The sequence below is a fragment of the Neoarius graeffei genome, chromosome 5 (genome assembly GCF_027579695.1).
Source record: "Neoarius graeffei isolate fNeoGra1 chromosome 5, fNeoGra1.pri, whole genome shotgun sequence".
In the NCBI taxonomy this organism is placed as follows: Eukaryota; Metazoa; Chordata; class Actinopteri; order Siluriformes; family Ariidae; genus Neoarius; species Neoarius graeffei.
In genome coordinates, this window is record NC_083573.1 from 52,609,123 (window position 1) to 52,626,688 (window position 17,566).

A 17,566-nucleotide genomic window follows, 5' to 3' on the forward strand; every position below is an offset into this window, starting at 1 on the left:
ACGGAACGGGACGTCACCGGTTTTAGCAACAACCGCGGGGAGGTCACTGCCCGAGCGATATGTCACGTCCCGTTCCATCCTGGGTTTTAGCAACAACCCTCGGCTCACTCCGCGAGGACTGGTGCAACTGAACTTCTCATTATCTCATTATCTCTAGCCGCTTTATCCTTCTACAGGGTCGCAGGCAAGCTGGAGCCTATCCCAGCTGACTACGGGCGAAAGGCGGGGTACACCCTGGACAAGTCGCCAGGTCATCACAGGGCTGACACACAGACACAGACAACCATTCACACTCACATTCACACCTACGGTCAATTTAGAGTCACCAGTTAACCTAACCTGCATGTCTTTGGACTGTGGGGGAAACCGGAGCACCTGGAGGAAACCCACGTGGACACGGGGAGAACATGCAAACTCCACACAGAAAGGCCCTTGCCGGCCCCGGGGCTCGAACCCAGGACCTTCTTGCTGTGAGGCGACAGCGCTAACCACTACACCACCGTGCCGCCCCGCAACTGAACTTACTTTAAAAAAAAAAAACTTTCCTTTTCTTGTAGTTTTCTTTTCCTTTAATTGTTGGTACTGCACCCTCTTTCAATACGGGCTTATAGCCAACGCTCCTCAACAGATCAGAGGTCTCGTACGAGTCTTCAGTAAAATGTGCAGAGCAGAGGAGAGACCACTTCGTAGGCGCCCAATGTGCCCGTGAATTTCTCGCAAAACGCGTCCAAATCTTTGCAGTTTGAACATTCTTGGGCCATAAATGCAACATAAAACCACCTTCTGTCGTGTTGCTGTACCCGCCAAAAACACATCTACGTGGCATGGCGATAAATTAGCTCAAAATGGAGGATCGGAGTTGCAGTCAGCTCTGTGTTTTAGTATAGCGGAAATGGCGATGAGGCCGATAGACTTCCTGCTGTGACGTTACGGACATCAAGGTCATTCACTCAGACCACTACCTACATGAATCACTTTAATCGTAAAAATGACTATATTAGATTTATTGTTAACACTTAAAGCTATTCCTGTGCCATTCTTGAGGTCTCAAGGCATTTATAAACGAAAGTGAGGCCATGGTTTTGCGTATATGCTTTAACTCTGAACCTTTTCTTCTAAAGACAACACATGAGAAAATCTAGTTTTAACAGGTGGAAGTGGAGCTGTGTACAGGAGTGATTATTTTTTATTCCTCCCACACTTACCAGCTCCTGTAGACACTCTTGACCCACTGGCATTGTTTTATAATGAACAGTTGCATATATCATATATGGGAAAAAGGGGAAACATGGGAAAGTCATGGCTTAAAGGTTAGAGAAGTAACTTTGGATCCAAAAGGTTGCTGGTTTGATTCCCTGGACGAGCAGGAATGGCTGAAGTGCCCTTTAGCAAGGCACTTAACCCCCTACTGCCACCACAGGCTGCCCATTGCTGTGGGGTATGTCAGGGTTCTGTTGTCTGTTGCTCTGGATAAGAGCGTCTGTTAAATGCCTCTAATGTAATATCAGAACATTGTCTGACTTTCATCTCTTTACCCAGATGATGTCGCTGTGCCCCTTCAGTGTGGGCCCACGAGACCTCAGTCAGCCCAATGCATCCTGGAGCGCAGAGATGCAGAAAGTGTACAATCATTACAACGCACTGTGTGAGGTTAAGACTGAAGAACACGAGAAGAAGGGGCCTTGGTGCAAGCTTCCCAGCTATGACTCACTCAGATATTTTACAGGTGTGTGACGGGGGATTGATTTCTCCACCTAGAGGAGGAGTCTGTCTGAACATTGTGGTTATTCCATGTCCTGTTTTATTGGAGAAAAAATTACACACACTTTAGGGTGCATCAGTTGCCCTCACTTTCATAAAATCTGATGCATGTTTGTTCGGGCGTTCCTTTTCACCAATAAAGACATCCTGTAAAATGTTTTGACCATATTCAAAAGTCTAATGGTGGCACCATGAGGTTCATTTTTTGCCAAAAAACGCTTATTTTATGTTTTCGCGTAAGGTTTGAATCACAATGTTGGACTCCATTTATTGATTTCTTGTGAGCCAGAGATCATGTTAAGAACCTTTGCAAGGGATTGAGAAGCATTAATGTGATTCATAATACATTTGTATTGTTTGAATCATTGTTCAACTACTTTTAATGAACAGCTAAAACTCAAACTGTGCTTGATAATATATTTAGAATATGTACTAAAAATGTGTATCTAAGATATTTGGTATACTCTATAAGGTGCCATAATGTTTCATGAAAAGTGATCGAAATTTTGTCATAAAAGTCATAAAATAGCAGCTTTTTCCATAACTTTGAGCTCCTGGTGCCGCCATTAAACTTTTGAATTTTGACCAAATATTTCACCCAGTGTGTTTTCTTACCAAAAGGAACATAAAAACAAAAATGCATCATGATCGGAGGAACTTTTCATTTTTAGGGGGCAACTGATGCACCCTAACACACTTCCATGGTACACTACGTTTCTCAGAATTCTGATATGTCTGATTGTTAAAAATCCAGACCAGAGCAGTCAAACTGTCTCATCTCATTATCTGTAGCCGCTTTATCCTTCTACAGGGTCGCAGGCAAGCTGGAGCCTATCCCAGCTGACTACGGGCGAAAGGCGGGCTACACCCTGGACAAGTCGCCAGGTCATCACAGGGCTGACACATAGACACAGACAACCATTCACACTCACACTCACTTTAGAGTCACCAGTTAACCTAACCTGCATGTCTTTGGACTGTGGGGGAAACCGGAGCACCCGGAGGAAACCCACACGGACATGGGGAGAACATGCAAACTCCACACAGAAAGGCCCTCGCCGGCCCCGGGGCTCGAACCCAGGACCTTCTTGCTGTGAGGCGACAGCGCTAACCACTACACCACCGTGCCACCCAGTCAAACTGTAATAAAAAAAAATATTGAAATGCACTGGCTGTGTGTTCCCTAGCCAAGCCAGACTTTCTTGCTGCTGTAGCTGGTTGTGTTCTAGCTAGCCTGTCCCTCATCTAAATTACTAAAGAAATTAAGAGATCTTCTGTTACGTAACTGTCAGATGAAAATGCACAATAGCTTTATTTACTTATACTTTAAGAAAGTATGCTTGTCCAAGGTTGTCCTTGTGCAAAAGTAACCGTCAAAAGCAAATAAGTATTTATCAGTTGGGTAATTTACACTTTAGCAACAGTAATACCAGAAATGACTTTGCACATGTGCGTGTGTGGGTTAGGGTTGGGTATTAACATCAAAAATCACAAAGAAACATTTTTGTGGTTATTTTGGCAATTTGAAGCCACTGGATGTGATTTTGTGGTTTTCTCACACGCTCTCCTCATCCAAGAACAATACCCTTGTAAGATCTTGTCAACAAATATGATCGAGTTCTGTCGCTAAAGTGCAGTTGTCCCTCCGGAAACGTTGGGATGCTGTGTAAACAGTAAATAAAACCGGAATATAATTTGCAGATCATGGAAACCCTATATTGCATTGAAAATAGTGCAAAGACAACATATCAAATGTTGAAACTGAGAAATTTTATATAAATTAATTGATTTGAAAAATATATGATCACTTTGAATTTAATGCCAGCAGCACATTTAAAAAATGTTGGCAGGGGGGGGGGGGGACAGGAAAAATTGTGTAATGTTTAAAAAAAAAATTAGGTTAATTGGCAGCAGGTCAGCAGTATGATTGGGTATAATCAGAGGTGCGTCACGGTGGTGTAGTGGTTAGCGCTGTCGCCTCACAGCAAGAAGGTCCGGGTTCGAGCCCAGTAGCCGGCGAGGGCCTTTCTGTGTGGAGTTTGCATGTTCTCCCCGTGTCCGCGTGGGTTTCCTCCGGGTGCTCCGGTTTCCCCCACAGTCCAAAGACATGCAGGTTAGGCTAATTGGTGGCTCTAAATTGACCGTAGGTGTGAATGTGAGTGTGAATGGTTGTTTGTCTCTGCGTCTCAGCCCTGTGATGACCTGGCGACTTGTCCAGGGTGTACCCCGCCTCTCGCCCATAGTCACCTGGGATAGGCTCCAGCTTCTCTGTGACCTTGCACAGGATAAGTGGCTACAGATACTGGATGGATGGATGATATAATAAGAGCATCCCAGAGAGGCTGAGTTTCATGCAGCTTCCCAAGTTTTTTGGAAACAGGGTTTGTATGTTGTATCTCACATGTGTGCAGATCTCTATTAGGCTGACGACATCTGGGCAAGAAATGCGATAAAGTTGCTGAGTACTGTATATTTCCATGATGGTGTGAATTTTGTTAAATGAAGACCCTACTTACAATTTTATTTGTGATTGGATGTGGAACAAAATACAGAACCTAAAAATAAAGGTTTACTTAAATAGGGCTGGGCGATATAGCTGAAAAAAATTCTCATGATAAAGTGTTTCATTTTATTCAGTGTTGATAATTATTGATACTTTTTAAGGACCTAATTTTAATCAGTAATAGGAGAGAAAAGGTTGAATTTCACCACTTTGTTTTCAATTTAAACACTTTAGCTTTAAACAGTTTCCTCATCATCTGCAGTGTTTCTTCACATATAGACTTTACTTTGTCTTTTAGTAGGCCAAGGCCAAAAATTAAAAATTTATCTCATCTCATTATCTCTAGCCGCTTTATCCTGTTCTACAGGGTCGCAGGCAAGCTGGAGCCTATCCCAGCTGACTATGGGCGAAAGGCGGGGTACACCCTGGACAAGTCGCCAGGTCATCACAGGGCTGACACATAGACACAGACAACCATTCACACTCACATTCACACCTACGGTCAATTTAGAGTCACCAGTTAACCTAACCTGCATGTCTTTGGACTGTGGGGGAAACCGGAGCACCCGGAGGAAACCCACGCGGACATGGGGAGAACATGCAAACTCCACACAGAAAGGCCCTCGCCGGCCACGGGGTTCGAACCCGGACCTTCTTGCTGTGAGGCGACAGCGCTAACCACGACACCACCGTGCCGCCCTAAATATTTATTTATTTATTGCATGTTTCTTTTCCTTTGTTGTAAGTCAAAAAATGTAACGGTTCTATGGTTGTCGCTGTTCAATAGCATGCATGTTTTAACGAGGAGAAGCTCAAGCAGAGCAGATTCCAGTGGGATCTAAAATCACACAAGGACAGGAAACCTTTCTCGTGGTGGCAGGTCATGTCGGCTCTTTCCACTGGCTTACCGCCACAAGTATATTTAAGACCTGTGGGAAACGCTGCTAGTTTTCTCACTCCTCACTGTTTCTGGCAGTTTGCATTTAATGCATTTAAAAGAAATTTCCGGGATTTTTTTTAACCTGGGCCCTATTTTCCCATCTCTTTACGTCCCAATACAACCCCGATTCCAAAGATTTGGGGTGCTGTGTGAAACATAAATAAAAAACAGAATGTAATGAGTTGCAAATTCTTCTTGACATATATTCAATTGAATACGATACAAAGACAAGATATGTAGTGTTCGGTTTGATCAACTTTACTGTTTTTTTGTAAATATACATTCATTTTGAATTTGATGCCTGCAACGCTTTCAAAAAAAAAAAGTTGGGAGAGGGGCATGTATACCACTGTGCTCCATCACCTTTTCTCTGAACAACACTCAGACAATCAAGTTTATCAGCTTGAACATTAAATATTTTGTATTCTATTGAATGTAAGTCAAAAAGTATTTGCATCCTGTTTTTATTTACGTTTTAAACAGCGTCCCAACTTTTTTGGAATCAGAGTTGTATTTAACAAGGATTAAAATGATTGCAGTCAGTCCTGTACCGAGTTAGATCGCTATAACCGGCAGCCATAAAATGGCTATATATGTAATTCTACAGGGAAATCATCCACATCCAAGTAAACTGCTTGTTTTTTTTTTTTTGCTACTGACAGCCTCATAATGTTATGATAGATGTCTGACAACATGGAAAGGATCCCTACAGAGATGCACCTGTGTACGTTTACCTCAATATCTGTAGAAAAATGACACTTGGTGTTTCTAAATGTCAAAGATAAGTCCTTGAAAGGCTGAATTTCAAGGATTCCACGTCCTCAAGTGGAAAGTTGAAGGACTTTTCCGATGTCAAGGATCCTTTGAATTCTACCAAGGACTGTTTGCTACTTTCAGAGAAGTTTAAGCGTGTATGTGGGATCCTCTATGTTCTTCAATCACCCACAATCCTGTGTGCATGTACAAGGTGGGGCCTTTGCAATGACGCACACCAACACGACTGTGTATAAGGTACACAAGCCCAAATTGTGGTCTCAGATTAATCGGAAACCATCAGTCTGGGGCATGTATTTACTGTGAGGAAGTGTATTTTTGGAATGCAGAGAAAAAAAACCTTGAGAATCTAGCTAAAATGGCAAAATATGGATTGACGTTAAATAGCCTGCTAAATTTCATACCTGTGACACAGTCCACGACGAAAGCGATTTTCATATTTCTAAGAATGACTGACTGACTGGTCTTGCAAATACAAATTTTGCAAATCGTTGACTTTGAGAAACACCCAGGGAATGGAGAAACAGTCCTTGTTTTCTACAGTTACTTTGTTGAGGCAAACGTACACAGGTGTATCTCTGTAGGGATCCGTTCTATGTTGTCAGGCGTTTATAATAACATTATGAGGCTGCCAATGGCAAAAACAAGTGGTTTACTTTGATGTGGATGATTTCCCTGTAGAATTACACACGTATGCATATATAGCCATTTTATGATTGCCGGTTATAGTGTTCTAACTCAGTACAGGACTCATTTCAATCATTTTTTTTCCCTAGTAAATATTTGGACCCAAAGAGATGGGAAAATTATGGTCCAGGTTTAAAAGATCTCAGAATGTTCCTTTAAGTTAAACTATCAGACAGTCTCATCTCATCTCATTATCTGTAGCCGCTTTATCCTGTTCTACAGGGTCGCAGGCAAGCTGGAGCCTATCCCAGCTGACTACGTGTGAAAGGCGGGGTACACCCTGGACAAGTCGCCAGGTCATCACAGGGCTGACACATAGACACAGACAACCATTCACACTCACATTCACACCTACGGTCAATTTAGAGTCACCAGTTAACCTAACCTGCATGTCTTTGGACTGTGGGGGAAACCGGAGCACCCGGAGGAAACCCATGCGGACACGGGGAGAACATGCAAACTCCGCACAGAAAGGCCCTCGCCGGCCACGGGGCTCGAACCCGGACCTTCTTGCTGTGAGGCGACAGCATTAAACACTACACCACCGTGCCGCCCTATCGAACAGTCTATCACACAGTTTTATTATTGCTATTGATGAAGTGTCTCTTGATGATGCATATCACGATTATTTTATCGCCCAGGCCTATACCTAACCCAAACTATATCAACAATGGCAGTGATTCTCTCCTTAAAGCAAAAACTAGAATTACTCTTGTATAGAAACAAGCAATAATATGAAATACTTACGACTTGTTGCGCAACCCAAAATTTTGTACTATAAAGCTACAATATTAGAAAATCAATCAGTGTTCACTAATCACAGTAAAAAGGAATCTCATCTCATCTCATTATCTCTAGCTGCTTTATCCTTCTACAGGGTCGCAGGCAAGCTGGACTACGGGCAGCTGACTACGGGCGAAAGGCGGGGTACACCCTGGACAAGTCGCCAGGTCATCACAGGGCTGACACATAGACACAGACAACCATTCACACTCACACCTACGGTCAATTTAGAGTCACCAGTTAACCTAACCTGCATGTCTTTGGACTGTGGGGGAAACCGGAGCACCCGGAGGAAACCCATGCGGACACGGGGAGAACATGCAAACTCCACACAGAAAGGCCCTCGCCGGCCACGGGGCTCGAACCCGGACCTTCTTGCTGTGAGGCGACAGCGCTAACCACTACACCACCGTGCCGCCCCGTAAAAAGGAATATACAGTATATATTTTAGCATGAGTGTAAACATTTACTTTTGCAGATATTAGGCCTAAAACTCAGCATACACCACCGTTCAAAAGTTTGGGGTCACCCAGACAATTTTGTGTTTTCCATGAAAAGTCACACTTTTATTTCCCACCATAAGTTGTAAAATGAATAGAAAATATAGTCAAGACATTTTTCTGGCCATTTTGAGCATTTAATCGACCCCACAAATGTGATGCTCCAGAAACTCAATCTGCTCAAAGGAAGGTCAGGTTTATAGCTTCTCTAAAGAGCTCAACTGTTTTCAGCTGTGCTAACATGATTGTACAAGGGTTTTCTAATCCTCCATTAGCCTTCTGAGGCAATGAGCAAACACATTGTACCATTAGAACACTGGAGTGAGAGTTGCTGGAAATGGGCCTCTATACACCTATGGAGATATTGCACCAAAAACCAGACATTTGCAGCTAGAATAGTCATTTACCACATTAGCAATGTATAGAGTGGATTTCTGATTAGTTTAAAGTGATCTTCATTGAAAAGAACAGTGCTTTTCTTTCAAAAATAAGGAAATTTCAAAGTGACCCCAAACTTTTGAACGGTAGTGTATATCACCTTTAATAACAGTTCCCTATTCAATAAATACACACTTTACCTCGGGTATAACAGAGTGGCCTTGTGCACCCAACAGACTGTATGGAAATTTTGCTGTTAGAGAACAGAGCCAAATGTTAATTAAGTAAAACTACGTTTTTGTCATTACTCCTGCTCGAGTAAATTTGTAGAGCTAGTTCTCTATTAAAACTACTCTCATAAATACAAGTTATTAAAATTGAATGTAACAGAGCCACCATTTTTCCCCACACATCGTTGTTTTGTTTTCACAAACCTTGTGGATAAAATGATCATCTCATTAAAAGGTCTTTCAACATTTGGCCTAGCAGTCTTATATTTATTCACGTGTGAGTTTTTGCTCTGTGGTCCTACTCCTCTAACATCACCGACATAAACGCTCCATGCTGTACAAAGTTTATGCAATTCACAGTGTTGTGTAATGCCTTAAAATGCATAATGAGGAAAAAAAAGTAACTTATTTTTTCCATCTGGTAGGAGGAGGAAACTTGAGCAAAGTAATCCAGTCTAAAGCCAGACTCTTCACAAGGAACGTAGAAGAGCCTGGGGCAGCGTTCGAGTATGTGGTTTTTGTGAACAAGCAGGAGACAAGATGTGTGTGCGTGCTTCAGGCTGGCCATCTACTGGAAGGACCTCCTGGGTGAGTGAGCACCATCTTCCTGTCAAAAATGCGATTTAGCAGAGACAAGTTTAACGGAGTATTTTTGCACTAAACAAGTGAGTGATGCCTAAATGTATAATAATCAAAATAGGACACTGAATGGAAAAATAACCTGTGCTTCTGAGAGTGAGAGAAGGGGAAACCCCCTAACAACAAAGGAAGTGGTGTAAAACTGTTTTCCTGTGCCGCAGGTATGTGCACGGTGGAGCAATCGCCACAATGATCGATACGGTGACGGGCACTCTCACTGGTTACCTGGCTGGGACTGTTATGACTGCCAACCTCAATATCGACTATCGCAGGTACCCAGACCCTCCTACCTCAAAGGTTCAGAAGTGCAAAATCACTATAAAGCCCATTATTTCATTACAGTTTTACAGGTGTTTGTACGGTGGTTTTTATCCCTCGCTGGCTGTAAAGGCCCGAAGGGGGATTATGTCGTGGTGATGTCCGTCTGTCTGTCCATTCCGGGAAGGGTGCTCACCTTCTGAAATCAGCTCCTCTGACAATTTTTGAAGAAATTTCACGAAACTTGACAGGATTCTTTGTTATATGTCGGTGATACGCATATTGCAATTTCATTCAAGTCAGTCGCATTTTACCAGAGTTATGGCCTTTGATTACCAAACTTGTACTTTGACAATTTCATGAGGGTGTATTAAGCACTTACGGTATAGCATAGCTTAGGGCTGTGCAATTAATCAAATTTTGATCACGATTTCGATTTTTGTGTCAAACGATCTCAAAATTCATATAATCGAGTTGGAACGATTATTTTGCCATTTGTCGGGGACGCGCATACACAATACATTTCCTTCCCGCGGGCCCATGCGCAGACTTGCCGACAACACTCACGCGGCGGAAGCAGGGCCGTAACCAGGATTTTTCAAATACCGAGGTCAAACATTGCGATACATCTTATTTGCCAAAAAAAAGTCCTAATATGGTGACTTTTCATACATTTTGGAAACGAGTCAAAATCACAAGCCCAACAAGATGAACATGTAGGTGAACATGTTTATTTTAACAATTTCAAAACTGCACGATCACAAAAGTATTTTGTGTGTGTGTGTGTGAGTGAGTGTGGGTGAGTGAGTGAGAGTGAGAGTGAGTGAGAGTGTGATGGAGAGTGAGTGAGTGAGTGAGTGAGTGAGTGTGAGTGTGTGTGTGTGTGAGAGAGAGAGAGAGAGAGAGAGAGAGAGAACGCAATCTAGCCGAGCCTGAATGGACTTCAATTGCTTTTTAAAAAATATCTGCCCTTTTCAATAGCAAAATACTAGACGGTTATTGGACAAAACCGACTAAAACGCTCCATTCGGAGACTGAGCCTCACTGCAGATGGGAGTCAATAAGAGGGGCGGGACAAGACTTCCCGAGAGGAGGCTCATCTCCAGCTGGTGATTGGAGGAGGAGCTGTGAACGCGGCTGGGCTGCTCATGATTGACAGAAAGCAGTCAGAGGCGGTACATTATGTTGTAAATAAAATGTGAACATAATAAGTTTGCTACCCGTTTTCATTTCCGTTCGAAAATACAACCAATGATCAAAACAATAGTGTCTTGGGTTCACGTTAGCCTATAGTCTGGTAAGTTAGCAAAATAGCTCAAGTCTCGTCAGCACCCAATAACTTCATAAACAACAGGTCACGACTGTCCAGCCTTTTCTGATCTGAAACGCACCAAATCAAATCGAAAGAGAGAATAAAAGAGTTTGTGCCGCCTGGAAAACGAAAATCCTATCTAGCTAAGTGGCTTCGACTGTTGTTGCTTGAAATGCTAATTAAAATTGCACTGTTAATGATCATAAGCATTCCGGCACATAACTGTCAGTGACTGGCAAAATTAACTCCCCTTCTTCCCTCTTTCTTTTTCTCTCACTTGTTGACTTTCCAGAGCTGAGTTTGGTTTGTTTTAGTGTAGTAGACTTCTTCATCTTATGTCAATTTTCAGATTCCACGACTAATTGACAAACTGGCTGGCTGCGGAGTCGGACCTTGATGAGAACACTTCTCAGCTCTTGTATATCCCGTGGTGTTTAGCTGACTATCGCGAGGCTGCCTAATATGAAATGTTTCCAATGTCGGATATTTCAGCTTCGTTTAAAAATGATTATGTGGACTTTATTTTTAGACAAACAAATGAGAACAGGGGGATGCAAGCTGAATTTAGAATTTTCCACCGATCAAAGTCAGAACGATTTTCATCATATATTAATTTCACATTTCTGAGTGAAAAAAAAAATATCGTGGGAAAAAAATGCCGAGGACATGACGTCGGTGTCCTCAATGGTAGTTACGGCCCTGGGCGGAAGCAGTGTGTGTGTCTCTATGGCTCTCCACTCATGCAGCTGAAAGGAGGAGAGATTGTGAATTGTTTGGCGCGAGGTAAGCTCGCAAGATGACAGAAGGAGGGCAGAATCGGTTGGTCGACAAAAAGGGACGAAAAGCGTCTGTAATATGGGATCACCTTGGATTCGAAGACTCCGATGTGGAACAGAAGCGCATCGTGTGTAAGATTTGCAATAAGGTAGTATCTGCGCCTCTTGGCAACACTACAAACCTCTTCAACCACCTGAAACTGAGCCATAAAGTTATTCACGACGAAACAATAAAAAACAAAAAGATAAAGCCGATGCCGCCACAACCAGCAAGACAATGCAGCCATCCATTTCAGCCACTCTCTGCAATGCCACTCCGTATGCCACGAATTCGGAGAGGCACAACGCACTCACAGCATCCATCGGATATTATTTAGCCAAAGACATGCAGCCTATGTACATTTGTTTTTCTCTGTCTTATGTCAAAAGAATATTTTTATTTTGTTTTATACATCGCAAACTTAAGTTTTTCTAGACTATATTTATTTTCAGTTTGAAAGAAAGGTGAACGTAAATGATCAATAACAAAGAGGTTTTTTTTGTTTTAAAGAGAAATGCTTTAATGCATTGTTTCAAAAAATCGTTTGAATAATCGTGATTTCAATATTGACTGAAATAATCGTGATTATTATTTTTTCCATAATCGAGCAGCCCTAGCATAGCTCTAGTTGCCAGCGGGGGATATTGTGCTCTCAGAGCACTCTTGTTTTTAAAGAAATGTGCTGCAATTGTGGAATTTTTGAAAAATCAAACTATAAGTGCGTGTATTTAGAATACTAACTTTATTCATGTAACTTTACACATCCATTAGGGTGCATCAGTTGCTCTCACTTGCAAAAAATCTGATACATTTTTGTTCGGGTGTTCCTTTTCACCAATAAAGACATCCTGTAAAATGTTTTGACCATATTCAAAAGTCTAATGGTGGCAACATGAGGTTCATTTTTTGCCAAAAAACGCTTATTTTATGTTTTCGCGTAAGGTTTGAATCACAATGTTGGACTCCATTTATTGGTTTCTTGTGAGCCAGAGATCATGTTAAGAACCTTTGCAAGGGATTGAGAAGCATTAATGTGATTCATAATACATTTGTATTGTTTAAAAGTAGTTGAACAATGATTCAATCAACAGCTAAAACTCAAACTGTGCTTGATAATATGTTTAGAATATGTACTAAAAATGTGTATCTAAAATATTTGGTATACTCTATAAGGTGCCATAATGTTTCATGAAAAGTGATCGAAATTTTGTCATAAAAGTCATAAAATAGCAGCTTTTTCCATAACTTTGAGCTCCTGGTGCCGCCATTAAACTTTTGAATTTTGTCCAAATATTTCACCCAGTGTGTTTTCTTACCAAAAGGAACATAAAAACAAAAATGCATCATGATCGGAGGAACTTTTCATTTTTAGGGGGCAACTGATGCACCCTAACGTCAGTGTAAACTTTGTGCTACCAACTAAGATACAAGTCTGTTTCGACTTAGAATTAATTTTGTACGAGAGGTTTATATCATTCCACACTAATACACAATCTTACTAACCAACGTCCTCTTTCTTGTCTTTTGTCCATTCACAGTCCAATACCACTGGGTAGTGTAGTTGTGCTTCACAGTGCTCTGGATCGAATTGAGGGCAAAAAAATCTTTGTGACCTGTAGAGTGACCAGCGCTGACGAATCCATATTACACACGGAGGGTACAGGTATACTAGCACTAACACAAACGCATTAACACACACATGACCATTTATAGGATCATTTCATGTGTTTAATATGTTATTATACATTATTATATATAATACTCCATTCTAATTGCTTTCACTGAATATTTATTTCTGATGATGATCACCTATATGCCAAACAGGTATTAGACTAATGATTATTATTAATAATAGCTCAGTTAGCTTGTAGAAACTTTATAATACCAGTATGTGCAACTGCAATAGTACACTTGACTGCTGCAATCTCATCTCATCTCATTATCTGTAGCCGCTTTATCCTGTTCTACAGGGTCGCAGGCAAGCTGGAGCCTATCCCAGCTGACTACGGGTGAAAGGCGGGGTACACCCTGGACAAGTCGCCAGGTCATCACAGGGCTGACACATAGACACAGACAACCATTCACACTCGCATTCACACCTACGGTCAATTTAGAGTCACCAGTTAACCTAACCTGCATGTCTTTGGACTGTGGGGGAAACCGGAGCACCCGGAGGAAACCCATGCGGACACGGGGAGAACATGCAAACTCTGCACAGAAAGGCCCTCGCCGGCCACGGGGCTCGAACCCGGACCTTCTTGCTGTGAGGCGACAGCGCTAACCATTACACCACCGTGCCGCCCTGCTGCAATCTTGAAATGATAATGTGCTACTAGACTGAGAGAACTCACTTGGCTTGACCGAATAATACACTCACTGAGCACTTTATTAGGAACACTATACTACTACTGGATAGGTTCCTTTGCTCTTAAAACGTCCTCAATTCTTCACGGCATGGATCCCGTAAGTTGTTGGAAACATACCGTTGACATGATCGCATCACACAGTTCCTGCAGATTCCTCTGGTGCACTTTCATGCTGTGGATCTCCTGTTCTACCACATGCCGGAGGTGTAGATTCAGATCTGGGGACTGCAAAGGTCACTGAAGAACATAGAACTCATTGTCATGTTCATAAAACCAGTTTAAGATGAGTTTTGCTTTGGCACATGGTGCATTATCAGGCTGGAAGGAGCCATTAGGTGATGATAAATTGTGGTCATGAAAGGATGCCCATGATCAGCAACAATACTCAGCCTGTGGCATGATTGATTGCTATTAATTTGCCCAAAGTGTGCCAAGAAAACATTCTCCACACCATTACATCTCCTCCACCAGCCTGGACTGGTGACACAAGGCAGGTTAGGTTCATGGATTCACCAAATTCTGACTCTACCATCTGTGTGCCTCAGCAGAAATCAAGATTTATCAGATCAGGCTGCGTTTTCCCAGTCTTCATCTCTCCAGTTTTGGTGAGCCTGTGCACACTGCAGGCTCAGCTTCCTGTTCTTGGCTGACAGAAGAGAAACCTGACATGGTCTCCTGCTGTTGTAATCCATCCGCTTCAAAGTTCAATGTGTTGAACGTTCTGAGATGCTTCTCTGCTCACCACAATTGTACAGAGTTGTTATCGGAGTCACTGTACCCTTTTTGTCAGCTCACACCAGTCTGGCCATTCTCCGTTAACCTCTCTCATCAGTAAGGTGTTTCTGTCCCCAGAACTGACATTCAGTGAATGTTTGTTTTTTCTTTATTGCACCATTCTGAGTAAACTCTTGAGACTGTTGTGCATGAAAATCTTGGATGATCAGTAGTTATAGAAATACTCACATCAGCCCATCTGGCACCAACAATCATCTCATCTCATCATCTCTAGCTGCTTTATCCTGTTCTACAGGGTCGCAGGCAAGCTGGAGCCTATCCCAGCTGACTACGGGCGAAAGGCGGGGTACACCCTGGACAAGTCGCCAGGTCATCACAGGGCTGACACATAGACACAGACAACCATTCACACTCACATTCACACCTACGGTCAATTTAGAGTCACCAGTTAACCTAACCTGCATGTCTTTGGACTGTGGGGGAAACCGGAGCACCCAGAGGAAACCCACGCGGACACGAGGAGAACATGCAAACTCCGCACAGAAAGGCCCTCATCGGCCACGGGGCTCGAACCCGGACCTTCTTGCTGTGAGGCGACAGCGCTAACCACTACACCACCGTGCCGCCATATATAAAAAATGTCTCGTTAGTGTGATATCTGAAGAACGGGAGGTTGAATATTTGTAGGCTTTATATCTAATTATTATTGTAACCAGCAGATGAACTGATTAGAATTTGTAATTGAGCCAAACAGGGTCAAGGTCACAACAAGGTCAAATGTCTGAAATGTGTCCCCCTCCCCAATAGCTCTCTTCCTGTTTGAAGTATATTTTAGGGGAAGTTCTGGCACACAAATTAGTAACAAGAAAGCCAGGACTTGTTGGAGGTGAAGACATCCTTATCCACACAGTTGGTGTTGAGTTCTACTTGTTGGCACGAGTGTTCCACTCTGCAGCATGTTTTATCCTGTAAGCTAGTAACATATCCATCCATCCATCCATCCATCCATTTTCTACCGCTTATCTGGATCTGGGTCATGGTGGTAGCAGCCTAAGCAGAGCAGCCCAGACTTCCCTCTCCCCGGCCACCTCCACCACTGTGGATCGGGTGGCAGCCAAAGGTGGAGGCCCTGGCATACTGATCCCCGGCTGACAAAACTGGCTTTTGGGACATGGAATGTCACCTCTCTGGTGGGAAAGGAGCCTGAGCTTGTGTGTGAGGTTGAGCGGTACCGACTAAATATAGCTGGGTTCACCTCAACGCATAGCTTGGGCTCTGGAGCCAATTTCCTGGAGAGGGGTTGGACTCTCTTCTATGCTGGAGTTGCCAAGGGTGAGCAGCGCCGGGCAGGGGTGGGGCTATTAGTAGCCCCCCAGTTTGGCACGCTAACATGGGAGTTCTCCCCAGTGAATGAGAGGCTCATTTCCCTGCGCCTTCGGGTCAGGGAATGGTCGCTGACTATCATTTGCACTTATGCGCCAAATGGTAGTTCAGAGTACCCAGCCTTCTTGGAGTCCTTGAGTGGGGTGCTAGACAGTGCACCACGAGGGGACTCCATTGTTTTACTGGGGGACTTCAATGCTCACGTGGGCAATGACAGTGAGACCTGGAGGAGTGTGATTGGGAGGAATGGCCTGCCTGATCTGAACCCGAGTGGTGTTCAGTTGTTGGACTTTTGTGCCATGCATGGTTTGGCCATAACGAACACCATGTTCGAGCATAAGGGTGTCCATAAGTGCATGTGGCACGAGGACACCCTAGGCCGCAGATTGATGATTGACCTTTGTAGTAGTTTCATCTGATCTACGACCATATGTCTTGGACACTTGGGTGAAGAGAGGAGCAGAGCTGTCAACTGATCACTACCTGGTGGCGAGCTGGATCAGATGGCTAGTAACGTAGTCAGTCTTTATTTAACTAACATCACGGCACACAATTTGGAGCAAGACAATGTACAGAAAACAGCTATAGATGCCAGGAAACATTTTTTTGCTCGAAAACACCAGTCAGCCAGAATGTAGGAACAATCAATCTATGGTGCATAGAAGTCTTAATCGCTGAATCAGAGAGGGTGCACATTACTTTAATGAATTCATAGATGCTTGAAATTCTTTTCAGTGTTAAAAATGATAATCACTGTCTGCCTCTCTCTCTCTGTCTCTCTCTCTCTCTCTCTCTTTACAGGATTATTCATATCAGTTAATATTGGCCATTGATCTGGAACTTAATTCTTCAAGCAGATTACAATCCACTGGAGATGCTGTGTGTGCTTATTCGCATAAAAATATTTTTGTTCGGCCCTTGAAAGGGTCTGTGAAGAGATCATATGTATTAGTAACACTAATGCACTTATTGCAATGAATGCATTTATTGAATGAATGCAATTATTTAAATACATGTGGGTTTTTGTGAGTTCTTTTATTTGCAATAAAGTACGTCTCCATTAATCTATTCAAATATTCATGGAGCAAAGCGTGCTGCAAGTTTATCTGATGCATAGTGATCTGATCTGTAAATGTGTTTTCATAAAGCCTTATCTCGGCTTTTTTTTTTTTGAGAAAAACCACTTCCATTTTAAACCCAACCTTGGGAAACACATGTTGGTTTTGTCCATAAGAGTTCTGAGCAATGCATCTTCTAAATAGGAATTTAGTCCAAAACACAATAAAAGAAACTCTCTGTATTTTGGGTGCTTGTGAGAGCAAATGATTCTACCCGAATTAAAAAAAAAATCAGTTGTAGGACTCTTGAAAGAACTTTTTAAGGGTTCTGTTATTAGGGCAAATAACCAAAAATAGATTCTAGATTTTGATTTTTGTAACAAGTGAAGTGCTTGCTAGATACCTTGAACACAGGTAAGGTTTATCTGTAAGATTTTTCCACC

General features: G+C 42.6%; 1 protein-coding gene across 1 annotated transcript in view; it reads left to right on the forward strand.

Moving 5' to 3' along the window:
• Positions 1-17,566, forward strand: part of rorc (RAR-related orphan receptor C) — a 76,693-nt gene that overhangs the window by 4,702 nt on the left and 54,425 nt on the right. Inside the window, exons 2-5 of the mRNA XM_060922016.1 lie at positions 1,540-1,726; positions 8,982-9,144; positions 9,357-9,467; positions 13,120-13,244. Of these exons, the coding sequence (XP_060777999.1) occupies positions 1,540-1,726; positions 8,982-9,144; positions 9,357-9,467; positions 13,120-13,244 (586 nt within the window). The remainder of the gene's footprint in view (positions 1-1,539; positions 1,727-8,981; positions 9,145-9,356; positions 9,468-13,119; positions 13,245-17,566) is intronic.